Here is a 13,103-nt window from a genome sequence, read left to right as displayed (position 1 = left end):
ATTTCATGATTTTTCTTTTTACCGCTATGAACAAAGCGCAATTGTACAATCGACTATACTCGTTTCAAATTAAATATTATATGCCACTAGCATGGTCCTTTCTAATGGCGTGTTCTACTCTTTCTCGATTACTTACTCACTCACTTATGACAAACCAGTTTATTATATATCGATTATATTGTTTAGCCTAAAGTGGGAGAACAAGCAGTTCACACTACTCTGCGTACATGTGCATCTCTCATGTTTATGTATGCATACACAACATTAATATGTATAACAGATATAAATGACGTATAATAATAATTTACTATCTACTTTGTAATTGTGGTCGTTTTTGTAGTTCTAAAGCTAAAGATATTATATTGTTATTGTTTATAATAGCCATAATATCCTATTATCTATATTTAAGTCCTTTAAATTTTTTTTTAAATATTATTTTTACTAATATATTTTTACTCCATGTAAATTAGTTATTATAATAATTTAATTTATATATATAATATTATAAATGTATTTTGGATCTCTACAAAGGTATGAAGTAACGCATATTTTGTACATCATGGACTATATAACAGCTGCAGATTTTTCGTGAGAAAAGATATAATAGCAATTTGTTATCTATCTAATTACATTATAACAAAATTACAAAATAACAAAATTAAAATTATTTATAATAGTCTAGTCCATATAGTGTATTTATAAAAAAAAAACAAATTAAAAATGATTATATTGCCAGCGATATATTATAAGTACTTTACAGCTAAATAAAGCTTATATTTATCGCAGTTATATTATATAATTATTAATAAAAGAATTATTAAAAAATAATTCAACTTTGCCGTATCAAAATAGTAAGATATTAAGTTCAATTAAGTTCCATGGATCCAGAAATAGTTTCACCGAAAATATTAATTATACATCTCCATTCTTCATTATACAGCACCTGATTAGTTTTTTTTAGGGACGCCAACAAATTGTTAAATATACGTTACAATCACTATATTTATATTTACAAATCATATGTTTGGATATATACATCTTATTTCCTCTTATTAATTTAGATTTATTCATATTTTACTAATAACGTCATTTCTTCATATATTTAAGAATATAAATATACTCATGAGCGCACATGCATTCACGCACACAGGCACACAAGTATAAAAATAAACTTAATGTATCGAAGGTCATATATTGAAATATATATCAAGCATTTAGTATATCATGTATTTTATTTTGAAAAAAATTAATATTTTGTAAGAAGAAACACAAACCATTTTAAATGTTACTTAATTGAAATTATTTAGCTTATTTCAATATTGAATTGAAATTCGTTTCGTCTTTCTGGATTTAACATAAATAGTCTAAATCGCAAATACTGTTCCTTCAATGATAATAATCCAATAAAATTTTCTACAATAGACTTTGAATTGTTTTAATTAACCTATTAATTTAAAAAGGACATAGTAATATTATAAAGTATATATGAATAAATAGCAGGAATTGTTAATGCATAGGAAGAAAATCGATAAAATCAGGGTATCGGTAAATTGAGCGTACACTAACTCACGTATTAATGAACAATAAATATGATACTATGTTTTGTTATAGTTAGTTTGCAATTCCGATAGATCGCCGAATATCCAGTTTGTGTTTGTCCAGTTTCAGTTTGTGTGAGGTATTGTAAAGATGAGGATGCATTGGTTGTATATAATAATTTTCCTAATCTTCGTTCAACTCCATCAAACGATTAATGGCAAATTGATTCATGAAAATCCTAAAAAATCGTTACAATCGTTTAAAAATAAAAACGAGAGTTTAGCCAAACTTTTTCAAAGCATAGCAAATGAATATTTAAAAAACTGCACACTCGGCATAATATACGATTTAAATTATGAGCAAAATTACCCCATCGATTTTCATCTTTATTTTGCTAATACATTTCTTCCATTAACACAAGAGACCATCGATTTTTCTGCTGGCGAAAGACCTACTCGCGAGCGCTACTCAGACAAATGTACGAATTATGTGATTTTTCTTCATAATATATTTGCCATAAAATATATAATGCCTCCAAACATCAAGAGCAAAATTGTGATAGTTTCAGCTGAGACGCTATGGGAAATCAAAGATTTTCTGAAAAGTCACATAGCGAGAATGTATAAGCACCTTCTTATTATTACGCACAGTGTAAGCAACAAGCATGGTGTAAGCATTAATTTATTTCAAATTTTTATATTTATAAATGTAAGTGTACAGATACGCTTCGATTGTAAAAAATATAAATTTTTATTGTAAAAATATAGTAGATTTGTCGATGAAAGAATTTATTAAAAATTGTTTATTACAATGTAACATAAATAAATTTTTATTATTTTGAAACTATTGTTATTACAAGTGAAGAAGTAAATATCTTTTTAAATTATTATATCAAGGCTGGCTCTTATTTATTATACACGCACAAACTTTATGCCGATGGAAGTGGATCGAGTCAACCATTATTTTTGGCATCTTGGATAAATAATAGTATTACCGTGGAAAATATTAATCTCTTTCCTGAAAAATTAAATAATGGTTTTATGGGTCATCGTCTTCTTGTGTCTACAATTGAAAATCCTCCATTTACAATTAGACGGTATGATATGCACAGGCTGTAATATACGGAAATAAATTTAAAATAAGGCTTTATTTATTTAGGTCATTGATTGGCTCGGCTGAATCGGATTGGGATGGGATTGAAATAAGACTTTTGAAATTATCAGCTGCTTATTTGAATTTTACAGTAGAATTTACAGAGCCACGTTCAGCTGGCCCTAGGTATTTCAATAATTTATCTCGCAATCATATTAAAATCTCTCCTCATTTCTTACTTTACGATTGTTTTCTTTTAACAGTTCGATTGATTCCATAAAATTCGATGTATTAACTGGAACAGCGTCAGCAGCTACTGGCGGTATTTATCAAACTGAAGAACTAATAAAATCATTTGATATAATCGCACCTTATACCGAAGACTGCGCTGCCTTTATTTCTCTGGCGTCAACTGCCATACCAAAGTAGACGACTCATTCATTATTAAGAAGAAGGCATATTTATTGATTATTTTATAATATCCAAAAACCTTTCCTAACAGGTATCGGGCAATTTTAGGACCATTTCAATATTCCGTTTGGATGCTTCTTTGTGCCGCTTATTTTTTTTTAATCATATCGCTCACATTCAATAGTAATTTTACAATACTATCATTACTTAAGCATCCTAGCAAAATAAATACAATGTTTTGGTTTGTCTTTAGCACTTATACAAATTCATTTGTTATAAAAAGTCCATTTCTTAATGATGGAATAGCCAGAAATTCAATTACGATACTCTTAGGTATGTAAATATCCCTTAATGGTTATTATTAAATAATACATTCATCTTAATAACAGTAATTGTTTAATATATTAAATACAACTTTGTATATGAATGGTATATAACACACGCGCGCGCGCTCCCACACACAAATATTTATATTATGAATATTATTTAGATTGTAAGAGAATATATTTTATATTTAAATTTTAGCAATTTATTGGGTGTTCACTATAATTATAACTGCTTGTTATACTGGCTCTATTATCGCTTTTATAACTCTTTCTGTCTATCCATCAGCAGTTGAAACTGCGGATGAATTACTGACTTATCGTTATCGAATTGGCACATTGGGTGAGCGTATTATTTATTTATAATGTTTTAAAATTTGCATTATTGATTGAATTGAATTGATTTAGATCATAATGGATGGCAAAAATGGTTCAATGTCAATACAACTGATGACCAGTTTCTTATAAAACTATTTCGAAAAATGGAATATGTACCAAGTGCACTAGAAGGAGTTAAAAATGCCAGCCGAGCATATTTTTGGCCTTATGCTTTTTTAGGTTCAAAAACAACTCTTGATTATATTGTGCAAACCGATTTTGCTCCAACGTAAAAATTAAATGCTAAAATAATTTAACATTACACAATGGCTATAAATATTATATCTATTTTATATTTATAGATGGGCAACAAAACGCTCCCTCATGCACATTAGTAAGGAGTGTTTTGTTCGTTATAATGTCGTTCAGCTATTCCCTGTTAAATCACTTTATACAAAATATATGAACACATTCGTGAATCGAGCTATTGAAACTGGATTAATTGAGAAAATTATATCTGACATCGAATGGATAATCCAACGTATTGCTACAAAAACCAATAGACAAGTTTTCTATATCGTTCTATCAACTCTATAAAAAATTAATATTTTGGAGATAATGTTTTTGGTTTTATTGCTTTAAACTATTGATTTCTAGATTACCAAAAGAATATCAAGGAAAATACAAGTGAACGATCGAATTTTAACGGTGGAAGATACTCAAGGCATGTTTTTAATTCTTGCAATTGGCTTATCGTTAGCTGTGTTCGTCATAACCATAGAGTCATCGATTAATTTCATTAAAAAATGTGGAAAAAATGACGAGGACAAACGTACAGATGGCTTTCTCACATCGATCAATCAAATAGATTCATCTACTTTACGTAAAAATTCCTCATCCGAAATCAAGTGGAGACCAATTAGAGGTGGAAGTATATAAATATAGTGCAGTGTTAATTACTCTATACTATGTAAATGTTATTCAAATTAACTTTGAAAATAAAAACACAGACAAAAATATTATTGAAAAGGTATTTTATTACATTAACATTATTGCATTTCTAAAGGTACTTATTAACTTTGTTTTATTTGTTTTTCTTTGTAATATTTTTTTTTTATGTCTTTAAGAACAAAATTAATAAACTTTGAAATTTATAAAAAAAAAAAGATTTATTAATGTATGATCATTATTGTTACATTTAAAAATTAGATTTGAATATCATTAACATGGACTTAATGAAAATTTTACAGATAAAATTATTGAAAGTTGCAAATTAAAATCTATTTATATTTCATATTTTTGGATTCACATGAATCGTGGATGCTAATCTAGTAAGAAGATTTTAACTTTTACGCCATTCAACAAATAAGAATACACATCCAATTGAATAACTAGTATTTTCACTTAAAATCTTATTATAAATCTGAAAAAACTTCACAGAACCTTTTTGCAATTAGTAAATTGGCTATTATAAACTAAATATTAATAACTATCGGATAATAATAATAATAACAATAATAATAACAATAATAATGAAATATATAATAGTTATTTTTTATATTTTTGTCAATAAAATTGTGAAACGTAAAAATCTTCGTGATAAAAGGATGAAAAGATTAAAACGAATATTTAAATGTATAAGTAATAAGTCTTATGTTAATATGAAATTGATTGGTAGCAGTGAAAAGAAAAATAAATTCAATTCTGTGAATTAATATATTTATTAACGCTTACATTAACATTTTTATAAATAAAGGATTGTAATTGATGTTAATAAATAATTTTATATTACTGAAAATTAAGTTTTTTTTTTTTTTTACAAATAACATTCATTATAAATAAACACCCATGCAACTCATAATATTAAACATTTATCATTCTACATGACCCGAAGATAATCGGGGTCAGAGTATAGAAGGTAAGAATAGGTTACATACTAATATCGAATACAAAGATGATCCTTGAAGGTTTATCGTTCCCATCATGGATCAAACATTAATACAAAGGATCATACGCGCGTGAGACTGGGTGTCGAAAAATTTCGTCTTAGTCTTATAAATTCATTAACTCGATTAATGTGCTGACATAATTGGGAATGGTACTGTGTGATATAAGGTATGATAAAAACATGATATACGGTAATTAAAAAAAAAAAAATTCAAATTCATTGCCGATGTAACAGATTAATTTATAAACTTATATGGTGCCAAATGTTATCTATTGCTGCTGTACATTTTTTTACAATTTACTACCACTGAGTAACTACCAAAACTCTGCCGAAAGCCATATAAGTAAATTCATTGTTTATTATTTGACTTTCAATCATATTGTTTTTCACTATTCTAAATAAATAAAATTTCGTTATTTAAACAGCTCCTAGAACAATAATACTAATTTATAATCCATCGGTTATTAATCAATTATTTTTTCTAATTTGTTTCATGAAAAGCCACCTCAAATATTTAAGATTTGCTTGCATGAATTATGTGACAAACTTCAGAGTCTATAGTAATACAAATTTAAAAAGTTACAGAGCTAAAGTTTTATGGAAACCCGAACGATAAAGTACTAAGAAAAATAATTATTTTTTTTATAATTTTATGAAATATAAATATTAAGTGTATTTAGTTGGATAAACAATTTAATAAGATGGCTACAGCTAAATCCGTTCAATCTGGATTTCAGCCAGTAAGTTCGTAATTGATACTATTTTTTCAGGTTATAAAATATCTTATTTATTTTTAGGATTCGGATGTGCACGTAGCTTTTGAAGATCAACAAAAAATTAATAAATTTGCTAAACAAAATGCTAAAATGGAAGATTTGCAAGACGAGTTAAAAAGAAAACAGGTTAATTATAACTCTTTATATGAAATTAATAAGTAATTGTAATGGCACTGTACTGTAAAAAAAAATAATAATTACCTTATAAGGACTTGGAAGTACATGATTTATGTGATTGATTTTAATACATTATTGACCAGTAAATATTAATAGCAAATTCAGGGTATTTAAATTTTGATGTATTTTTAGAATGATCTACAAAATTTGAAGGATGCTTGTGCTGAAATTGAATTATATGACGACGATGCAAAAATTCCATATCACATTGGAGAAACTTTTGTACAGCAGGATTTAACAACAACATTGGTAATTAAAAGCTTTCTTACAATTAGTAATGTCGATTATAATATTTTATTGTTTATTTTATAGCAACTTTTAGAAGAAGGAAAGAAAATTAAGGAAAAAGAAATTTCAGCATTAAATGAAAAATGTAGTGCTTTAAAAATTATTATGAATGACTTAAAGACACAATTATATGCAAAATTTGGAAATCACATAAGTCTAGAAGCCGAAGAAGAATAAAGAGTATTGTATAATTTTGAGTACTATATTATCAATAGCAGTATATTCTTATAATACAAAGGTTCAAATAATATATTAGTGATTATTTATACATTGTAAAATAGTTAAGTTATTTAAATTTGAACAATTTTGAATTACCTTTCAATATGATTATTGGAGAAAAAGTTTTTACAAGTATTTTAAATAAAAATATATTTAAATAGTAATCGATATAAAGTTTAATTTTTTTTTCATCTATATTTATATATTTTTCTGAAATTTATAATTCATTCGTATTTTGATGCAAGTTTTTCAATGTAACAATGAGGTTAAAAATAATATTTTAATTTGTATCGTGATGTTGTATTATTTTTCAAAAATTAAAAAAAATTTTTAAAATAATACAATTATAAACGAAAATTCACATTAAAATTAATTTCAACTTAAGTGACAATAAAATTGTTACTTTCTTTATGTGGTTTTCCAATAATTAAAAATATTCAAGAAATTTACAAATATTTTACAGGAATTACGGAAGACTATCAAATAACTAATTTTAAACAAATATTTTTTCTAAACTTAAATAAATATTTTTATGAACATCTCACTTTAAATAATTTATACAATTAATATGTGAATGCATCTTAGTTTATTTGTATAATAAATGTAGTATATAGTAAAATGTTGTATAATTTTACTCGATACATTATTAGTTTAATTGATAGTACATTCAAATTTATTGTGATTTTTTTTATTACTCTTTATGATATTTTCTCAATTTTTATGTAAATAATGTTATTTTAATTTTCTAACTCAATAAATTATTTTAAATTTTCTTAGTAGGAAAATAAAAATTTATATTATTTTTACGAATTATTATGAAATATATCAAACACTTTTAATTAAATTAAAAAAAAATTTATGTTTACTTTTCATCTTATAATCTATTGTTAATTGACTAAATAAAATAAAAAATACTATCAATAAAATCATTTAATAACTTTAATAACTTTATAGCTTTTAGACACAAACACTTAAATAATTTTGTACATTGATTAACAATATTTATTACTCATCTGCAGAATATATGATATAGTTCTGTTATATTTTTTAATAGAATCTATTATTATTATTATTTAACAATAAATATAGAATTCATAAAGACAATTGAGATAAATAATATTTTAATAAATAATTTGAGTCATTAAAATGTATATATTATAAAAATTGTTAAAGAAAATATTTTTAATTATTTGAAGAAAGTGTATTTCTAAATCATTAAGAGATTAAATAAGTCATTTTCGAATAATATTTTAAAACATATTTTCATACTTTTAAAATATTTGTTTAGATATTACATGTAAATTAAATCAATAAAATTTATGATTTTATAAAGTATTAATGTCATAATAACAAGTTTTTTAAAAAATTTGTGTAATATTACAAAATTAAAACATAAAATTAAAATATTATAAAGTTAAATATTAAATTGTTACTAATAGTTAAGTTATTTAAAAAATAAGTATTCAAAAATATGATGAATATATAAATGAATGCGTTTTTTAATTATTTAAATATTAAAAATTGTAAGAATAACATGTTACATATTTCATTAAAATATTTTTCAAAAATGTAGGATATTTTGTAGCATTAACAATATCATCTAAAAGATATATTCACCATTTAGTTAAAATATTAAATAATAATAAAAAAGATGAAATGAAAGATTTAAAATACTTTTTATGTATACAAACATTGACATATATGTTAAATTTGATATAAATTTATAATAATTCATAAATATTTTATTTATACTACTAAAATTAGTTTCAATCATATTTAAATGATTTTTTTACATTAACTTAAATACTTATTTTCATTAAACGATATTTATGTTATTTCAGTATAAAATACATTTATTTTAAAGTAAAATTTTTTTTCTTTAATACGAGGTTTTGAATAAATTTGAAAATATGTATCACATATCACAATTTTTATGTAATTTAAAATTAGATCAATCTCTCATTTATATATTAGTTATCATTCAAATATATTACAATATGGATCAAATAATTAATGCATTAATTTTTTATATAGTAATAGTTAATATTAAATATTTTCCCTATTAAAATTATTAAAATATTTCTGTTAACTTTATAAAAAAAAAAAAAAACTATCAGACTATTGACATAATTAATTAAAATTAAATATACATATATAGTTTGTTTAAGGTTTTATACAAATAGTTGGGAATAGTACAAATAGTTTAATTTACCTTTATTTAAAAAAAAATATATATTTTTTTAAAATATTGGTTTAAGACATCCATTATTTTTTAATTGTATTAAAACATCATAATTGAGTTAAGATGATATATAATTAATTTACACAATTAAATTTTGTAGGTAAATATCAAAGATAATATTATTTGAAAATGTTTAATATTTAAATCTTATGAATCACGTTTTCTAGTGAAAGCAAAGAGCATCGAAATATATCTTAGTATCAAATTAATTATCTGTAATTATAAAATAATTAATTATTTATAAATGTCTATGCGAAATAGATTTTAAAGGATTAACACTAATAAAATCAGACATACATTGCAATATATTTTAAAAGATGCAGTGAAAATTCTTCCAATTTTGATTTGTTTAGGCGATTGTGATATTATCATTATTAATATAAAAGAGCGTATAATTCTTTTCGGTAATATGTACCAGCAGCTATTATAAATATTAAAAAATATGTCTGAACTCTGAAAATTGTTGATCAATATTATTGTTATGTTATTTTAAAGTAAATACTATTATTTAGTATTTATCCTTATTTAAAATGTATATATAGTCATTTGAACATTGTTAATATTTAATAATACTAAGTATAAAAAATCCGTTAAGTATAATTAAAAAATATATATATATAAACTATAAATTTTATATATTTTAAGCTTAAGCTTTATGTTTATATACGAAATTTATATATTACATAGAAAATTAATAATGAATAAATTCTATTATGATTAATCATTTTTATTTTATACGTTAAAAGGACTTACACTTGTTGCAAGACTCTCACTGGCAAAAAAATCAAAAAATGTATGCAGCATTTGATTAATTAAAGTTCCACCGAGTACAATTATCTGTACTGTTATGCATTTATACTCCAATAGCTATTAAGTCATTTAAATTTAAATAAAAAATTGTAGTCAAATTTGGATAAATTTTATATAAAATATTTAGAATTCTATGTAATTTATTCCATAATTGTATAGAATTTAGAAGCAAATTACTTAAAATTAGTTTATAAATATCGATATTTCTTTAATAAATATATTATGTGTATTTAACATTAGTTCTTATCAATTTTTATTAAAATGTTTCTTTTAAATTAAGATTTTTTTTCTCTTTACGTGAGTGTAAATCTTTTATTCGGTTATTTTCAAATATTTTATATAAATAATGTGTAAATAATTTATGATGACTTACGTTTAAAATTATAATTCCTGTACAACACACTAAAACAGTCATGAGAAATATTTGTGATGCAATTATAAAAGTAAATGATTTTTCCAGAACTGCGATCGTTCTGTAAAAATATTAGTTAAGCGTATTACTCGTAAAATTTGTTAAAAAATTTAATTAATTTTTTTATTAGATTTTTATAACTATGAAACAATAATAATTAATATATTTTATTTTTTACTAATTGTTTATACAATAATAGAGTATACTTTGCCTCTGTATAAGTATTGCGTACTGATTACAACATAAAAAATTTAAAAAATTTATATAAGCCATGATTATATTAAAACGAAATCAAATAATTATAATAATATGAAATTATTCTTGATGAGTATACACTTAGCATAACGATTGAAAGCAATTAAATTTAATAAATGGCATTTCATTAAGTCACCTCATCAGATATGCATGCCTTTCGATGAAGATTCGCAATTTCTTATCGATATCATTTGTATTTCCTAAAATACCGTCATTTTGTTGAATAAAATCTGTGATATTTGAATTGAGAATCAAAAACTGCGCACTTGTATGAAATACTAAGGTTCCAAAGTAATGATCAGGAATGTTCATTGACATACTCATAAAGAAACCACCAATTATTTGGGTTATATGTGTTAATTCAAAATGAGGACTTCTGTTATAATCATAAGGATAATAAGATTGTATAGCTAAATGATGACTCTCGTAGTCCGTAATATTAGATATTAAACGCATATCAAAACCAATTAAAGGTCCCGTAGCAAAACCCAGATAGCATATCGCTAACGAAATATAATCGAAAATAATGAAATTTCTCATCCAAAAAGCTTTTTGCTTCATGATTTCAACCTCCCACTTCTTTTTGGGTCGTTCCCAATCTATGATCATCGACTGAACTACTGGTTGTAATTCTTTCTTAAAAATAAATTTCAATTAATAGATTCGATAAAGATACTGTAAAATAATAATTAGATTAATAAAATAATTTGTTTCTATGAGGCTATTTTCAAAAATGATATTGTCCAAGAACATTTAAAGCTATTTTTACATTTATTGATTATATCTATTAAGAGTTAATGCCAATAAAATAAAAATAAAAAATAAAAGAAGAAGAAGAAGAAGAAGAAGAAGTTGCAAAACATGCAAATAATAAGCTATTAAAAAATCAAAATAAAAAATTTTTTCAGTAAACAAATGTCCCATAATTACCTATTTTATTATACCAAATAAAGAATAACTTCACGCAACACAAACAAGCAGTAAAATTTGTCATCAAATTGTTGATTACAAGCTCTATATCATTAATAATCATTACAAGACCAAACATTTGTGGCAAAATAATAAAAATAAACATGATTAAAATCATACAGGGTACTCGTAGTTCTGTAAAAAATGATTTTGACTCATTATCTTCATTGATAGGCCAGACTCCCATTACCTTAAGACCAAATCGATTTAAGCCCACAGCCCACATAAAATCTGTAATTTAAAAATCATCATTAAATATATCATAATGGATTTTTTACTGTATTTTAGTATAAGAAATTAGTAACACTACCTTTACTATAATTATGTGCCCCTTTCATTATTAATTTTCTCGATATTGGTAATAGTTGTTTACGCATTAATTATCACAATTTCTGTATATATTAAGAAATAGTATAATTCTACGAAATAAATAAAATATTTCAATTTTTATATTATTAATACAACAATTTACTTTTATAATATTATTCTTGATTTGAACGAACACACTTGTTTTTTCTGCATTAAAAGAAAATTATTGTCTTTCATACAATATAAAAAACAATGTTCTTTAACATAAAAAGAATTTATATTATTTTTATATAATTTTATAATTGGTTCATAATTTTCTCAATCACTTTTTCTATCAGTGCAGAAGATTTATTTGTACCGTTGAAAAAATATAATACTTTGTATTTATATTCATATTATATAAACATTTAAGTATACGTAATTTTACAACAAAAAATTATTATTTTAATAAAGTTCGTATAATATCACAACTCTTCTTGGTGGTAATTATTCATGATGAAAATAATGATTGTTATTATTTAGTAAATTTTAATCAAAATCTTTTAATACGTTGATTTCATTATTTAATATAAAGTTAGTGAATAATTTTGTTCTGAAACGTAATTCGGTCCAACTATTCTTTCATTTAAAGTAAAATTGTTACAAATAGATTAATGCGCGTACATTATTTGAATACAATTAGTATAAAAAGATCTTTTTATTTTTATTTCATTAATTTTTTTAAAGAACTAATTCATCTGTATTTTGTATTAAAAAGAACATACTTTTGCACATATTTGCCATTACTAATTATATCAAGCTGCCATTATAAAACTTATTATTTTTTATTTTTTAGTTTTTATTACATTTACATTCCAATATTTCTGGGAACTCTCGAGATACTTGTATGAATTATGTTAGGTTTAGTAAAATTTACGAACTGAAAGAGCATCTAAATGGATAGAATAAAGGGGCCGAAAAAAGTGGGAGTAGGCCTCAATCATCGAATATTCGTCAAATAATAATGGCAATTTAT

General features: G+C 23.5%; 3 protein-coding genes across 3 annotated transcripts; 2 read left to right on the top strand and 1 right to left on the bottom strand.

Annotated features, from left to right (window-relative positions):
* The first annotated feature begins 1,689 nt into the window (after positions 1-1,689).
* LOC105365291 (Ionotropic receptor 21a) lies at positions 1,690-4,679 on the top strand. The gene is made up of 9 exons (XM_011503406.1): positions 1,690-2,208; positions 2,436-2,635; positions 2,698-2,817; positions 2,895-3,056; positions 3,134-3,375; positions 3,568-3,708; positions 3,774-3,972; positions 4,046-4,250; positions 4,341-4,679. Exons 1-9 carry the CDS (start codon positions 1,690-1,692, stop codon positions 4,620-4,622), a joined length of 2,070 nt encoding a protein of 689 aa, XP_011501708.1. The 3' UTR covers positions 4,623-4,679.
* A 1,590-nt stretch (positions 4,680-6,269) lies between these two features.
* On the top strand, positions 6,270-7,118 carry Pfdn4 (prefoldin subunit 4). Its single transcript, XM_011503344.1, has 4 exons — positions 6,270-6,371; positions 6,429-6,533; positions 6,717-6,833; positions 6,897-7,118. Exons 1-4 carry the CDS (start codon positions 6,333-6,335, stop codon positions 7,047-7,049), a joined length of 414 nt encoding a protein of 137 aa, XP_011501646.1. The 5' UTR covers positions 6,270-6,332; the 3' UTR covers positions 7,050-7,118.
* A 2,362-nt stretch (positions 7,119-9,480) lies between these two features.
* On the bottom strand, positions 9,481-12,102 carry LOC105365290 (uncharacterized). The gene is made up of 6 exons (XM_011503405.1): positions 11,741-12,102; positions 10,947-11,442; positions 10,517-10,616; positions 10,087-10,200; positions 9,631-9,786; positions 9,481-9,546 (listed from the first exon to the last, which is right to left on the bottom strand). The coding sequence occupies exons 1-6, from the start codon at positions 12,003-12,005 to the stop codon at positions 9,481-9,483; spliced, it is 1,197 nt and encodes a 398-aa protein (XP_011501707.1). The 5' UTR covers positions 12,006-12,102.
* Between the last annotated feature and the right edge of the window lie 1,001 nt (positions 12,103-13,103).

This window comes from Ceratosolen solmsi, unplaced genomic scaffold (assembly GCF_000503995.2).
Source record: "Ceratosolen solmsi marchali unplaced genomic scaffold, CerSol_1.0 scaffold63, whole genome shotgun sequence".
Lineage (NCBI taxonomy): Eukaryota > Metazoa > Arthropoda > Insecta > Hymenoptera > Agaonidae > Ceratosolen > Ceratosolen solmsi.
The sequence above is the reverse complement of the archived record's forward strand: the minus strand, read 5'-3'. Positions and strand labels throughout refer to the sequence as shown.

Excerpts from the sequence above, each read along its gene's own strand:
- LOC105365291 (XM_011503406.1), top strand. The coding sequence starts at position 1,690 with ATGAGGATGCATTGGTTGTATATAATAATTTTCCTAATCTTCGTTCAA. Across the intron at positions 3,709-3,773 it reads TTATCGAATTGGCACATTGG|ATCATAATGGATGGCAAAAA; the intron begins GTGAGCGTATTA and ends GAATTGATTTAG. Across the intron at positions 4,251-4,340 it reads CTACAAAAACCAATAGACAA|ATTACCAAAAGAATATCAAG; the intron begins GTTTTCTATATC and ends ATTGATTTCTAG.
- Pfdn4 (XM_011503344.1), top strand. The coding sequence starts at position 6,333 with ATGGCTACAGCTAAATCCGTTCAATCTGGATTTCAGCCA. Across the intron at positions 6,372-6,428 it reads TTCAATCTGGATTTCAGCCA|GATTCGGATGTGCACGTAGC; the intron begins GTAAGTTCGTAA and ends ATTTATTTTTAG. Across the intron at positions 6,534-6,716 it reads ACGAGTTAAAAAGAAAACAG|AATGATCTACAAAATTTGAA; the intron begins GTTAATTATAAC and ends ATGTATTTTTAG.
- LOC105365290 (XM_011503405.1), bottom strand. The coding sequence starts at position 12,005 with ATGTGGGCTGTGGGCTTAAATCGATTTGGTCTTAAGGTAATGGGAGTC. Across the intron at positions 10,617-10,946 it reads AGGCATGCATATCTGATGAG|AACGATCGCAGTTCTGGAAA; the intron begins GTGACTTAATGA and ends ATATTTTTACAG. Across the intron at positions 9,787-10,086 it reads GTGAGAGTCTTGCAACAAGT|AGTTCAGACATATTTTTTAA; the intron begins GTAAGTCCTTTT and ends AACAATTTTCAG.